General features: G+C 43.2%; 1 protein-coding gene across 5 annotated transcripts in view; it reads left to right on the top strand.

Moving 5' to 3' along the window:
• The window catches only part of SRPK2 (SRSF protein kinase 2), a 259,374-nt gene that overhangs the window by 205,400 nt on the left and 38,193 nt on the right, over nucleotides 1-15,781 (top strand). For all 5 annotated transcript variants that reach the window (XM_026648679.2, XM_029910845.1, XM_026648680.2 and 2 more), the window contains one exon: nucleotides 81-560. In XM_026648679.2, the coding sequence (XP_026504464.1) occupies nucleotides 81-560 (480 nt within the window). The remainder of the gene's footprint in view (nucleotides 1-80; nucleotides 561-15,781) is intronic.

Below are 15,781 nucleotides of genomic sequence, written 5' to 3'. Positions count from 1 at the left end.
AGTTAAAGATCATGAAAAATCATAATTTCAAAAAGGTATATTGATGTATTATCTAATATGTTGTTCATTACATTCTTAAGGTGAAGCAGAAGATCAGGAGGAAAAAGAAGACACAGAAAAAGAAAACACCGAGAAAGATGATGATGATGAACAGGAACTTGTCAACACAGACCCTACGTGGATAGAATCCCCCAAAACAAATGGCCATATTGTAAATGGCCCATTCTTACTGGAACAACAGATTGAAGATGAAGATGAGGACGAGGAAGACTGCCCAAACCCTGAGGAGTATAACTTCAATGAACCAAATGCAAAAAGTGATTATTCTTATAGTAGCTCCTATGAACAATTTAATGGTGAATTGCCAAATGGACCTCATAAAATTCCTGAGTCACAGTTCTCTGAATTTTCAGCTTCAGTGTTCTCTGGAGCTTTAGAATCTGTAGCTTGTGGTTCAGCTGTTTCTGAGGGATCATCTGTAAATGAAAGAGACGAGAGCAGCCCATCTCAGGATAGGAGCAGAACAGTTTCAGCGTCTAGTACTGGAGATTTGCCAAAAAGTAAGTACTTGCCTCCTCTTGTAAATGCTCCTGTGTTTCTCAGAACTGTAGATGAAATCCTACTTTGGAATGGAATGATGGGTTTAAATGTTGTATGTGTGCCATAACTCTGTTCAGTGACGTGTGCATTGAGAGCTTACTTTTTATTTAGATACCGATGAAATTATTTTAAACTAGCCTCTTTTGCTTATTTACTCCATATATTATGTTAATAGTAAATCTCAATTATAATTATTTTAAATTTAATATTTCATCCATTTGGCTGGTTTAAGTTGTCAGTTATATCTTAATTATAAAGCCAGAAGCCAGAATAGGAAACTCTTTTCACTTTAACTCCTGCATATTTATTGTATTTTTAAGAATAGGTTAAACTGTTGTATAGGTGCTCAGACATACAGGATGGGGAATCATATAAGTACCTGGATAGATGTGCCATGTAAATTAAGCAGACACATGCATAGAGCTCCTTATTAAAAGTTTGGTAGTACATCATAAAGTATAGGTGCTTTACAGGTGCTCATAGGTAGTAAGCCATTATTTAGAAGTGATTGTTAACAGCTATTTGCTAAAGAATGGCTCTGTTGATTTCATGGTTTTGCCTTGTTATAATACAGGATATCATATCAGCTGTACATCTGGGGTGGGTGTGCAGTTATTCCACTCTGCATGCCCTCTCCTCTCTTTTTCATCACATTTGAAATTCCCTTGCAGAAGAATCACACTTGCACTGTGGCTCCTGCACATGGCACTCAGCAATAGTAGTAAAACCTGAATGGGATTTGCCTCTGGTCACTTTCACTCTAGTTTTGCGGTGCCATAAAAAGTGTTATGTGCAGGAGAAACACAGCCCTAGGGAAAGATTCTGTGCTTCATCTTCTGCACAGTCTGGGGGGGACATTTTGATCCGAGTTAGAGGCAGGAGCTAAGTGTGAGCACTGGTTAGTGACTAATAAACATATGAATTAAAAACAATACAATAAAGGTCAGACAGTTAGCTTAGTTAGCATTGAGCAGATGACCTCAGATGTGCTTATGAGAATTCGGAAAAACAAGTATAGGGTCTGTATTTTCTGTATGAATGGCTGACACAAAAAGTGCTGGTTTGGTGAGGTTTTTTTAGAGCTAGTTGTGATCTGTTTAGCAGGCTTCATTTAAAAACTGTGTGGGAGGTTAGAGAACACCAGGAGTTTTGTGAATGGTTACAAATGTGGGTGTGGAACAGAGCCAGGCATAGCAGTCTTTGAGCATAGTGAATAGCAAATAAATGAGTTCCTGAGAATATTCTGCACTTGCTGAGTTAGAGGATAATGAGACTGGGAAGAGGCAGAGAATACTAGTCTTAACTAGTGAAGGAAAAGTAAGCATTGAAAGATGACCAGTCAAGGGGAAGGAGAGAGAAGTGGTTTTGATACGTGATTTAATAATGAAATCATGGCTCAGAATTGATGCTTAGATACTACAGTGATGGGCACTATAAAAGAACCATAGATCATTTGATCCAGATAGAGAGAACGGGATGATACACTGCCTCCCAGGTGCCAGGACAAGGAAAGTATAAGGACAAAAGAGATCCCCTACTGGCAAAGAGATGGATTAGATAACTTTTAAAAGGTCTTTTCCCTCTTTAGAATCTATGCTCCTAGAGAATGCTGGTGAATTTCCACTTAATATAAATATTTGGAAACCGACACAAGAAAAAAAGATTTGATAGGCTCAGATGACTTTAGGGAGCGGAGAAGAGAAAACTGCAGCCTATTGATGAAGGTTTCTTGTCAGTGGTCTATTGCCGAGAAAAAAAGACCACATTGACAAATGGATGAATGAGGTGATAATGCAGAAAAGAAAGCTTTGGTTTGACAGAGCTTTGAAATGCCTTCTGCTAAGAGGCAGAGACTTAGATTATATGGTCTTTACTTAAGTAAAGGAGGTACCAGTTTTCTTGGTTCAAAACTGAAAGGGCTTTAAACTATAATTTGGAACAGAGTACAGGAGAACTTTTTGCAAAATTTAAAAAATCTGGCATATACTTCCAGTTTGAGTAATTTAAAAAAAAAAGAGAGAGAAGAAAGAAAGAAAGTGAGATGTCTGTAACGTAAAGGAACTCAAGATTGCACTGGGAGACAATGTTGAGTTACTTGTCCATTATGCTCTCTAAATCTTTTTCAGAGTCATTGATTTTCAGGATACAGTTACCCATTCAATAGGTATGGCCTGCATTCTTTGCTCTTAGATGTATAACATTGCATTTGGCTGTTTTAAAATCATTCTGTTTGAATGTGCCCAGCTTACCAAGCGATCCAGATCACTCTGTATGACTACTCTGTATGACAGTGGCCGGTGCCAGATGTTTAAGAGAGAATGAACAGAACAGGGCAATTATCAAATAATCCATTCCCAGTTCTCAAGTCTTAGCTTCTGGTGGTCAGAAGTTTAGGGACCCCTGGAGCATGGGGTTGCATCCTTAACTATTTTGGCTAATAGCCATTGATGGACTTATCCTCCATGAACTTATCTAATTCTTTTTTGAACCCAGTTATCCTTTTGGCCTTCACAACATCCCCTGGCAACGAGTTCCATACGTTGAATTTGTATTGTGTGAAGTAGTACTTCCTTATGTTTGTTTTAAAGTTGCTGCCTAATAATTTCATTGTGTGACCCTGGCTTCTTGTGTTATGTGAAGGGGTAAATAAACACTTCCTTATTCACTTTCTTCACACCATTCATGATTATATTGCCCCCACCCTTAGACGTCTCTTTTCTAAGCTGAACAGTCCCAGTCTTTTTAATCTCTTCTCAGAGAAGTTGTTCCATACTCTTGATCATTTTGTATCCCTTCTCTATACCTTTTCCAATTCTAATATACCAGGCAAATTGGGTGAAACTATAGCAGGGGTCGGCAACCTTTCAGAAGTGGTGTGCCGAGTCTTCATTTATTCACTCTAGTTTAAGGTTTCGCGTGCCAGTAATAATTTTAACATTTTTAGAAGGTCTCTTTCTATAAGTCTATAATATATAACTAAACTATTGTTGTGTGTAAAGTAAATAAGGTTTTTAAAATATTTAAGAAGCTTCATTTAAAATTAAATTAAAATGCAGAGCCCCCCGGACTGGTGGCCAGGACCCAGGCAGTTTGAGTGCCACTGAAAATCAGCTCATGTGCCGCCTTTGGCACGCGTGCCATAGGTTGCCTACCCCTGAACTATAGAAAAGAACAAAATTATCAGGGCATATCAAGTGGGGTCCTGCAGGGTCCGGTTCTGTTCAATATCTTCACCAATGATTTAGATAAAGGCATAGAGAGTACACTGATAAAGTTTGCGGAGGATACCAAGTTGGGAGGGGTTGCAAGTGCTTTGGGGGATAAGATTAAAATTCAAAATGATCTGGACAAACTGGAGAAATGGTTTGCAGTAAATAGGATGGAATTCAATAAGGACAAATGCAAAGTACTCCACTTAGAAAGGAACAATCAGTTGCATACATACAAAATGGGAAATGATTGCCTAGGGAGTACTCTAGAAAGGAATCTGGGGGTCATAGTGGATCACAAGCTAAATAGGAGTCAACAGTGTAACATTGTTGCAAAATAAACTCAAACATCATTCTGGGATGTATTAGCAGGAGTGTTGTAAGCAAGACATGAAAAGTAATTCTTCTGCTCTATTCTATGCTGATTAGACCTCAACTGGAGTATGGTGTCCAGTTCTGGGTGCCACATTTCAGGAAGGATGTGGACAAATTGGAGTCAATCCAGAGAAGAGCAACAAAAATGATTAAGGTCTAGAACAGGGGTTCTCAAACTGGGGGTCGGGACCCCTCAGGGGGTCTCGAAGTTATTACATGGGGGGTCGCGAGCTGTCAGCCTCCACCCCAAACCCTGCTTTGCATCCAGCATTTATAATGGTGTTAAATATATTAAAAAGTGTTTTTAATTTATAAGGGGGGGTCACAGTCAGAGGCTTGCTATATGAAAGGGGTCACCAGTACAAAAGTTTGAGAACTACTCGTCTAGAAAGCATGACCTGTGAGGGAAGATTGAAAAAATTGGGTTTGTTTAGTCTGAAGAAGAGAAGACTGAGAGGGTACATGATAAAAGCTTTCAAGTTCATAAAAGATTGTTACAAGGAGAGAGAGAAAGATTGTTCTCCTTAACTTCTGAGGATAGGACAAGAAGCAATGGGTTTAAATTGTAACAAGGTTAGTTTAGGTTGGACATTAGGAAAAACTTCCTAACTGTCCGGGTGGTTAAGCACTGCAATAAATTGCCTGGAGAGGTAGTGGAATCTCCATTATTGGAGATTTTTAAGAGAAGGCTAAATAAACACCTATCAGGGATAGTCTAGATAATACTTAGTCCTGCCATGAGTGCAGGGGACTGGACTAAGGGGAATCTCAAGGTCCATTCCAGATTCTGTTAGCTTTTTTGACTGCTGCGGCACATTGAGCAGATGTTTTCAGAGAACTATCAATGATGACTCCAAGATCTCTTTCTTGAGTGGTAAGCAGCTAATTTAGACCCCATCATTTTGTATGTATAGCTGGGATTATTTTTTCCACTGTGTATTATTTTGCATTTATCAACACTGAATTTCATCTGCCAGTTTGTTGCCTAGTCACCCAGTTTTTTGAGATCCCTTTGTAATTCTTCACAGTCAGCTTTGGACTGTATTATCTTGAGTAATTAATATTGTTTGCAAATTTTGCCACATCACTGTTTACACACCTTTTTCCAGGTCATTTATAAATATGTTGAACAGCACTGGCTCCAGTATACCTCTCTGGGGAACCCCACTATTTACCTCTTTCCATTGTGAAAACTGACCATTTATTCTTACCTTTTGTTTCCTAACTTTTAACTAGTTACGGATCCATGAAAGCACCTTCCTTCTTATTGCATGACTGGTTAATTTGTGTAAGAGCCTTTGGTGGGGGACCTTGCCAAAGACTTTCTGAAACTCCAAGTACACTGTATCCACTGGATCATCTTTGTCCGCATGCTTGTTGACTCAGAGAATGGTAATAGATTAGCAAGGCATGATTTCACTTTACAAAAGCCATTTGACTCTTCCCCAACATATTGTGTTTATTTATTTTTATATTTTATTTATTTTATATATTTATGTGACTGATAATTTTGTTCTTTACTATAGTTTTAACCAATTTGCCTGGTACTGAAGGTCCGCCTGTAATTGCCAGTATCGCCTTTGAAACCCTTTTTATAGATATGAGCATTACATTAGCTATCCTCCAGTCATCTGGTACAGAGTTTGATTTAATTGATAGGTTACATACTGCAGTTAGTAATTCTGCAATTTCATATTTGAGTTCCTTCAGAACTCTTGATGAATACCATCTGATCCTGGTGAGTTATTACTGTTTAATCTATCCGTTTGTTCTAAAAACTCCTCTTTAATGACACCTCAATCTGGGACAGTTCCTCAGATTTGTCACCTAAAAAGAATGGCTCAGGTTTGGGAATCTCCTTGACGTCCTCTGCAGTGAAGTGGATGACAAAAAATTTTTGCAAAAAGGTGAGGCACAATTTTATAATTCAGCGACTATAACAGCAAAACATTTTGGATAAGGTTGCAGGAAATTAAAAGCAAAGGAGAGACTTTGCTTGGCTTCTAATCCAGACCCCAAACCAGGAAGTCTCTACAGATCCCTTGTATAGAAGGTGCATAGGAGGAAGACTTCAGGTAAAATCGTGGCCCCATTCCATTCATTGGGAGTTTTGCCACTGACTTCAGTGACACCAGGATTTTACCTGTGGATGTTTTGATCTGTGTCAGTTACCTAATGGTAAATCTACTGGTAATTTCAATCCTAAAAAAACAGTGGAAGAGATAGTAAGAAAAGAAATCTGTAACCAGATAAGGGAAAATATGAAGGTTCATTGGGCACGAGCATTAGGTTTGCATGAGTATCATCCCAGGCATAGGTACTCAATTTAAAAATTAGTGGATTAAGAGACTACAGTATGGTAGATATTAATTCAAGATTTAAGTAAGGTAACTGACACAGAACCTCACCTTAATAAATTAATTCAAAGGTCTGTGAGAAGATTAAAAGAAAACTAAGCAAAATTACAGTCAAATAAGACAACATGCCTAGAAAAAAGTCCAAGGCCTTAATTAATAAGCACCCCCATTTTACCTAGTTTAACATAAATTGCACCAGGGAACTGTTACATGATACTAGTACCTTAGCAGCCTCTTAACCTTAACATTCTTGTAATGTAGTTTTGTGTGTGTGTGTGTGTGTGTGTAATTTCTTATGTTTTAAAAAAAGTCAACTGAAAAAGCAGAAATTTTTCGAGTGTTGGTCCCTACGTGTATTGCACTGTGCTCCATGCGCCTGGAGTCAGAGAATTCTTGAAAGCAGTGTCTGTTGGTCCGTGCATAAGCCCTCACACTCCTTGCTCCTCCAACTGAGGAAATAAAGGGAAGAGAGGACCTACCGCCTCTCCAGTTCCTTCTTATTGCCGTATGGCTTGATTCAGAACCTCCAGTGTCCAGAGCTTTGCCTTGATTTATTCTTCGATCTCTGTAAGTGTGTGTGTGTGTAGAATTTTACTCTGTAGTTTTAGCTAAGTTTTATAGTTAGAGTCCCCATCCTGGGGAAAATCTCTCCTCTTCTCTCCCCCCCCCCCATCCTTTTATGAGTACTGGACTATGCCCAGGGCTCCAGGCTCCAAAATCTGTGTTCTTGTCCATTCTCCTTCTCAGTCAGTGATGACCATCAGCCTGGTCTATACTGCCTCAGGGAAGCTTACATCGCAGCATGGTGCAGTATCTGCTGCTCTTTCTCCAGTTGTACCTCTGAGGGGCAAAAACTTTACCTCAAGGAGCACCTAACATAGAAAGCCATGAGTCTGCAGTCAGATCCAGACTGGGAGATTCGTTCCCCGTGACCCTCGTTCATCAGCCTGATTCAGAAGGAGTGCACCTCCTACCACGTGGTCCTACTTAGGGGCAAGAGATTCTATAGATCCCTCATTTGGGTCTTGCCAGGAAGGCAGAGAGTGCTCTCATAAATATGTAAGAAAATTCTCCTCTAAGTCCACTTCAGAGAAGTTGGGTGCAACTCTGCCTATGTTGAACAAGTCTTCCTTCTCAGTCCATAAGGAGTTAGAATGTTCTAAGTCTCGGGTTCATGACAAGAATGCCCCCAAATCCAGGGCTCCATCGGTACCAGACCATGTTCTTGTGGCAATGACACCTACAGTTCCAACTAAGCCTAAACACTGGGAACCGCAGCACTGACAAAAAGCATCCATAGGGAGCCTCAACCACCTACGGTACAGGCTCTGCCTCTTCTGGCTGTGGTGCAAACTGTAACTGCTGTGGCTCTGTCAGTTTGGGGGGAATGGGGGACAGGACCAGGGAGAGCAGAGACTTAGGCTACACCTGATGATATTTTTATCTCCCTGATCCCCAATCTCTATCACTGTCAGGGCTTTTCCTCATGAAGGAAGGTCCTAACTCCACCAGGTAGGGTTGCCAGGTGTCCAGTTTTTGACAGGAATGCTCGGTCGAAAAGGGACCCTGGCAGTGGGCCACTAAAAGTCGGGTTGGCAGGACTGGCAGGCTCCCTACCTGTCTCTGTGCGGCTCCCCGGAAGTGGCGACATGTCCCTCAGCTCCGAGGCGGAGGAATGGCTATGGTGGCTCTGTGCGCTGCTCCTGCCCTTTGTGCTGGCTCTACAGCTCACATTGGCTGGGAACCACGGCCAATGGGAGCTGAAAGGGTGGCGCCTGCATGCCGAGGCAGTGCGCAGAGCTGCCTGTCCGTGCCTCCACCTAGGAGCCAAGGGACATGTTGCTGCTTGCGGGAAGCCGCCCAGAGCCCACACCCTTCACCCCCTCCTGTACCCCAGCCCTGAGCCTCTTTCTGCGCCCCAACCCTCTACCCTACCACGGAACCCCCTCCCGCACTCCAAACCCCTTGTCCCCAGCCCCGAGACGCCTCCTCCACCTCAAACCCCTCATCCCTGGCCCCAGCCCAGAGCCCACACCCGCAGCCCACATCCGCAGCCCAGAGCCCCTCCCACACCCCAATCCCCTGCCTCAACCGGAGCCCCCTCCCACACGCTGAACCTCTTGTCCCCAGCCGAGAGCCTCCTCTTGTGCCCAAACCCCTCATCCGCATCCCCAGCCCAGAGCCCATACCCCCTCCCAACCCCTGCCTCAGGCTGGAGCCCCCTCCCACATGCCGAACCCCTTGGCCCTACCCTCCAGCTCCCTCGTGCACACCAAACCCCTCGGTCCCAGTCCCAAGCCCCCTCCTTCACACCAAACCCTCATCCCTGGCCCCAACCCATAGCCCACACCACCAGCTGAAACCCTCACCCCCTCCTGCACCCCAACCCATTGCCCCAGGCTGGTGAAAATGAGCTATTGAGGGAGGGTGGTGAAGAGTGAGGGGATGGAGTGAGTGGGGGCGGGGCCTCTGAGAAGGGGTGGAGCGGGGTGTGGCCTTGGGGAAGGGGTGGGACAGGGGGCGGGGCAAGGCGTTTGGTTTTGTGCAATTAGAATGTTGGCAACCCGACCACCAGGAGATGCAACTTATGGCAGGAGTCTGTCCCAATTCCATCATCCAATCATGGTTTCCTTTCAGCGGAACCATCAATAGATCCATCCTTTGCAGAACAACCTGAAATTTTAGTCATTATCTTCCTGATCACCGTCACCAGTGGTTATCATACTGGCATCTCCCAAATTTCTCGCAGGCGAGGATACAACTTTTATAATTTATTGTGCCAACACCACTATGTGTAATTCAGTAGGGATTTCTCCCCTTTTCCTTGTTTGTATTTCTTCACCCTACTAATGTTGGAGTGCCCTTCTCCCATAGGTTTTAGTGGTAGCTGTGTTAGTCTGTATCAGCAAAAAAACTGAGGAGTCCTTGTGGCACCTTAGAGACTAACAAATTTATTTGGGCATAAGCTTCTGTAAGCTAGAACGCACTTCATCAGATGTATGAAGTAAAAGATACAGGGAGCAGGTCTCTCCAAGCTCATCATCATCAGAAGCAAGCTCCCTACAGACCAGGACACACCAACTCAAAGCGTCACCAGACCCTGCCAGAACAACAGATTCAAAACCTGCGACATTATCTCCACTGCTACAATGTTCAACACCCCCCACAACACACCAAACAAGCTCCATGGATTCTACACATGACTATAACATGTGGAATACCTCATCCAGCACACTAAATGCCCCAGTAACAACTATGTGGGTGAAACCAGCTCCCAAATGAACTCTCATGGAAAAATGTCCTCTTCGGCTTGTCGGCGAGCAAGTTCAAAATGCAGGGGACCATCACGTAGGACTTCACTCCATTTTAAGCGAGCCTGGGCAAATTTCTCCCAGGTATTAATGTCAATATTACATTTTTTTAGGTTGTCCTTCAGCAAGTCCTTATAACGCTTCCGTTGTCCACCCACGTTACGGTACCCTTCTTTCAGCTGAGAGAACAGGACCTGTTTTGGGAGGCGATGGTCTGGCATCCAGACAACGTGACCAGTCCAGCGGAATTGCTGACGGATGATCATTGCCTCGATACTGGTGGTCTTTGCCTCTTCCAGAACGCTAATATCTTCCCATTTGATCTTCAGAATCTTACAAAGGCAGCGTTGATTGTGCCTCTCAAGGACTTTCAAGTGGTGTCTATAGGTTGTCCAAGTTTTGGACCCATACAACAGTGTTGGGAGAATAATGGTTTGATAAACAAGAAGCTTGGTCTCTGTTCGAATGTCGTGATCTTCAAAGACCCTGTGCTGTAAATGAGAAAAAGCTGCACTGGCACAGGTCAGGCGATGTTGAATTTCTGCATCAATATCTGCCTTGGATGAAAGATGACTTCCAAGGGAGAGGAAATGATTGACATTCTCCAGTGCCACTCCATTGATTTTGATAGATGGGGCATGTAATACCTCATTTGGAGAGGGCTGATAGAGCACTTTAGTCTTGATATTAAGAGTGAGACCAAGACATGTGTAAAGCCCTTGACCGTTCTGCCATGGGTGACCCTAAGGGAGTACATGACTCCAGGTAGCATCGCTCTTGGGTCATTGAGACACGCAAGTCTCTCCACCACTACAAGGTGGTGATCCATGGAGAAGACAACAAACTGTAACCCACTAATGTCCTCATTTTGTCCTATGACTTCAGAGGTGTTAACAGGCCTCTCTATCTTGAATGGTCCCGTACAATATGTGCTAAGTACTTATGCTGCAGCTAAACAATCTGTTCCACCTTGCATTTTGTTGTGATGCTGGAAGTTCCTTTCCCAGATCTGAAGAGCTCTGTGTGGCTCGAAAACTTGTTTCTCTCTCCAAAATAGTTGATCCAATAAAAGATATTACCTCACCCACCTTGCCTCTCTAATATCCGGGGACTGACATGGCTACAACTACACTGCATGGGCAACAAAATGGCAGATGAAATTCAGTATTGTTATAGGCAAACTAATGCACATTGAGAGAAAATAATCCCAACTATACATACAAAATAAAGGCTTCTAAATTAGCTGTTACCACTCAAGACTGACTGTAAGCCTGTGATTGCCAGAAGCTGGAATTGGACAACCGGGGATGGATCACTCGATATATTGCCCTGTTCTGTTAATTCCCTCTGAAGCATATGGCACCAGCCGCTGGCTTGAGGCAGGATATTGGGCTAGATGGACCACTGATATGACCCAGTATGGCCCTTCTTATGTTCCTAGCCTTTAGTTCAGATTAGCTAACTACCAAGCACTGTTGGCTAAATATGATTATTTGAACTATTCCAAATTCCTGGACTTCATTGACAAGCTTCTGCACTAAGATAGAGCACAATTCCAGGTTCTCATTGAGGATGGCAAGTTGATTGCCAGGACCACCTTTCAATCAGTGGTTGATGCAGCAGATACATCTTCAAGGTCAATGGCAGCAGCCTTTGTGATGTGCCATGAATCATGGCTTCACTCTCTGGGGTTTCCCAGGGAGGTCCAGAACATCATAGAGGAGATGGATCACTGGAAATTGCCCTGTCGTGTTCGTTCCGTCTGAAGCATCTGGCTCTGGCCATGGTGAGAGACAGGATACTGGGCTAGATAGACCTTTGGTCTGACTCAGTATGGCCATTCTTATGTTCTTATGACTCAGGAATCTTGGATTCTATTCCAGATTCTGGAGGGGAATGTTCTGTGGTTGTCAGTGACCCTTCTACCCATCCCTTTCAGTGTGTCCTTCTGCCAGTCACGTCTCTCCCCCAGTCCCAGTCTCCTTGCTCAGCCAGTCCTAATTCCCTCCTGAGAGCTACCCGGTGAGTCCCAGTCTCCTCTCTCTAGTTTCCAGGGTCCTCATCCCACTTTCCTTCCCAGGCACCCTGTCTGGGAATTCCAGTCTCCTTCTCCTAGTATCCTTCTCTGATCTCAGTCTCCCCATCCCACTGCTTTCAGTCTTCCCACCCAGGTTCCTTATTCCTCAATGCTTAGCCAGTCCAAGCGTAATCCCTCTCCCCCAACCCTAGCTCCTCATCTGACCTGGCTCCTAGTCATTGTTGCCCCATTGTTCTCCCACGCGTTCATTCCCAATCTTCCCTGACCCCCACTGCCTTCTTGTCCCAATAATTTCTGTCTTACATGACCCCCACGTTGGATTCTTATCTCCTCTGCTCTGGAGTCATGCTGCAATTTTTTCTACACTGTCCAGGAGCTGGGAGGTGGAGGGCATGCATTAAGACACAGAAGATATTATCTCCCTGTCCTCTGTTCTGGTGCTACAGTAACTAGGAGCAGCAATTGCATGATAAGCTTCTGCTCAGCTCCTGCATTCCTGGGAGGTATCATGCTTAGTGCAAATGGAAAATTGTCAAAAAATTTAGCTACCAAAGTAAACCCTGTACTGAGGAGATGTGAACTAAGATTTTTCAGAGGGTTATGAATTGGCCAGGTTTTGGTGCTTTTTCACTGAGACAGCAAAAGGCACATTGCTAAAGTGTGGTACAGCAGTCAATACTTGAGCCTTAATTTGTCAGAAAGTGCCTTAGAGTGAGGTTAATTGGAAGCTTCCTATGGTATCCAAGCCCCAATTTGAAATATGAGGATTTCTACCAAACTGAAAGATGGATAAAGGCTCTGTTGAATTTTTGGCCCTTATATTGGAAGTTTAAAATTAAACGCTTCTGCCAAGGATTTCTGAAGTAACTTGTGATTTTGGGGGCTTCGTTATTTGGGTGCTCTTGGGACAAAAGGGGCGTTCTCTGGACTTTTAAGTATCGTGCCACTTGATGGTATCACAAGTTTGGCACATAGATTAAATAGTTTTGAAAATTGTGACCTGGATACTATGAGTGCCTATGTGTGTATCCTGATGTGGGCTTTTGAAGAATACTACCCTGATATCTATTAGAAAAGTGAAAGAAGATGGCCCTTTGGGAGCACTTTATCTGTAGATATTTTGTGGACTTTTTAGCTTTCTTTTCTCTCTGTATGAATACGTTCATTCTAGGGCAGTCGATTAATCGCAGTTAACTTACGCGATTAACTAAAAAAAATTAATTGCGATTAATCGCACTGTTAAATAATAGAATACCAATTGAAATTTATTAAATATTTTTGGATTTTTTCTACATTTTCAAATATATTGATTTCAATTAGAACACAGAATACAAAGTGAACAGTGCTCACTTTATATTATTATTTTGATTACAAATATTTGCACTGTAAAAACAAAAGAAATAGTATTTTTTCAATTCACCTCATACAAGTACTGTAGTGCAATCTCTTTATCGTGAAAGTGCAACTTGCAAATGTAGATTTTTTTTGTTTGTTCCATAGCTGCACTCAAAAACAAAACAATGTAAACCTTTAGAGCAGTGGTTCTTAACCTTTACTGCAGTCGGCACCCTTTTGGTTCTCAAAATATGTTCTCGCACCCCTTATCAAAAATCGTTGAAATAGGTCAGTTCTTTAAACCTAGATATATTTTTTGTTTGTATATTACAGTAATCGTTAAAAAATGTATAATGTTAATAAATACACAGGTTTGATGAAACAAAGTAGTTGTACTTACGTGCCTGTGCTTAATTTGTGTTTTCAATGATTTACCTTCTAAAAAAATCTGGCATGTCTCAGACCCCCAGAAAGGGCAGCTCGCACCCCTAGGGGGTGCGTGCACCCCATGTTAAGAACCACTGCTTTAGAGCCTTGTAAAGGTCCGGACTCACCCCTGCGGCGCCTCCTGCTGGTTGTCCAGGGAATTAGCTCACCAGCCTCTGGAGCGCCCTCTGCAGGCCGGTGATCCGCCTTGTCCTCAGCTGGCTCCCGTGTCCCTCCCAGGACCCCGGTGCCCCTTGCTCTGGGTGCTGCCCCTGGCAGTACCCACACACGCTGGGTCTCCCCTCCCAGGGGAACCCCCACCCACTATCCCCACCTTGCCTCAGCACTAGGCCACTGCCAGTCACCAACTAGCCCCCGCTCCCTGGGGCAGACTGCAGTATAGGCCACTCATCACTGGCAAGGGGGGTTTGGACCTGCTGGCTTGGCCTAGCCCTGGGCTGCTCTCTGCAACCCCCCAGTACCCCTTGGCCTAATACTAGGCCGCAGCCTGGGGCTTTCCAGGCTGGAGCTCCCCAGCTCCTCTGCCTTTCCCCAGCCCTGCTCCACTCAGGTGCTCTTTGTCTAGCTCCCTGCAGCCAGGCCCTTCTCTCTCTGAAGGCAGAGAGAGACTGCTGAGCTCTTGGCTCCCAGCCTCTTTGTGCAGGCCAGCTGAAGCCTGATGTGGCGTGGCCCAGCTGCAGCCACTTCCCCCAATCAGCCCACTGGCTGCTTCTCCCTGCAACAGCCTTCTGCAGGGCTGTTCCAAACCCCTCAGGGCAGGAGCGGGTGTCCACCCTGCTACAAACCTACAAGTCCACTCAGTCCTACTTCTTGTTCAGCCAATCGCTAAGACAAACAAGTTTGTTTACATTTACAGGAGATAATGCTACCCTCTACTTATTTACAGTGTCACCTGAAAGTGAGAACAGGCGTTCACATGGCACTTTTGTAGCCGGCATCGCAAGGTATTTATGTGCCAGATATGCTTAACATTTGTATGTCCATTCATGCTTCGGCCACCATTCCAGAGGACATACTTCCATGCTGATGATGCTCCTTTTAAAAAAAAAAAGTGTTAATGAAATTTGTGACTGCACTCCTTGGGGGGAGAAATGCATGTCTCGTGCTCTGTTTTACCCGCATTCTGCCATATATTTCATGTTATAGCAGTCTCGGATGATGACCTAGCACATGTTGTTAATTTTAAGAACACTTTCACAGCAGATTTGACAAAACACAAAGAAGGTACCAATGTGAGATTTCTAAAAATAGCTACAGCACTCAACCCAAGGTTTAAGAATATGAAGTGCCTTCCAAAATCGGAGGAGGAGGAGGTGTGGAACACACTTTCAGAAGTCTTTAAGAGCAACACTCCGATGCAGAAACTACACAACCCAAACCATCAAAAAAGAAAATCAACCTTCTGCTGGTGGCATCTGACTCAGATAATGAAAATGAACATGTGTTGGTCTGCATCGCTTTGGATTGTTATAGAGCAGAACCAGTCATCGGTAGGAACGCATGTCCTCTGGAATGGTGTTTGAAGCATGAAGGGAAATATCAATCTTTAGTGCATCTGGCACATAAATATCTTGCGATGCCGGCTACAACAGTGCCATGCGAACGCCTGTTCTTACTTTCAGGTGACACTGTAAAGAAAGAAGCGGGCAGCATTATCTCCTGCAAATGTAAACAAACTTGTTTGAGCAATTGACTGAACAAGAAGTAGGACTGAATGGACTTGTGGGCTCTAAAGTTTTACATTTTTTTAAATTTTTGAGTGCAGTTATTTTTTGTACATAATTCTACATTTGTAAGTTCAACTTTCATGATAAAGATATTGCACTTCAGTACTTGTATTAAGGGAATTGAAAAATACTATTTCTTTTGTTTTTTTACAGTGCAAATATTTGTAATAAAAAATAATATAAAGTGAGCACTGTACACTTTATATTTTGTGTTCTAATTGAAATCAATATATTTGAAAATGTAGAAAATATCCAAAAATATTTAAATAAATGATATTCTATTATTGTTTAACAGTGCGATTAATCACGATTAATTTTTTTAATCGCTTGACGGCCTTAATTCATTCTGTATACTACAAAATGGATTCCGAATGAAGGGTGT

The sequence above is a fragment of the Terrapene carolina genome, unplaced genomic scaffold (genome assembly GCF_002925995.2).
Source record: "Terrapene carolina triunguis isolate 2854851 unplaced genomic scaffold, T_m_triunguis-2.0 Scaffold68, whole genome shotgun sequence".
Lineage (NCBI taxonomy): Eukaryota > Metazoa > Chordata > Testudines > Emydidae > Terrapene > Terrapene triunguis.
The sequence above is the reverse complement of the archived record's forward strand: the minus strand, read 5'-3'. Positions and strand labels throughout refer to the sequence as shown.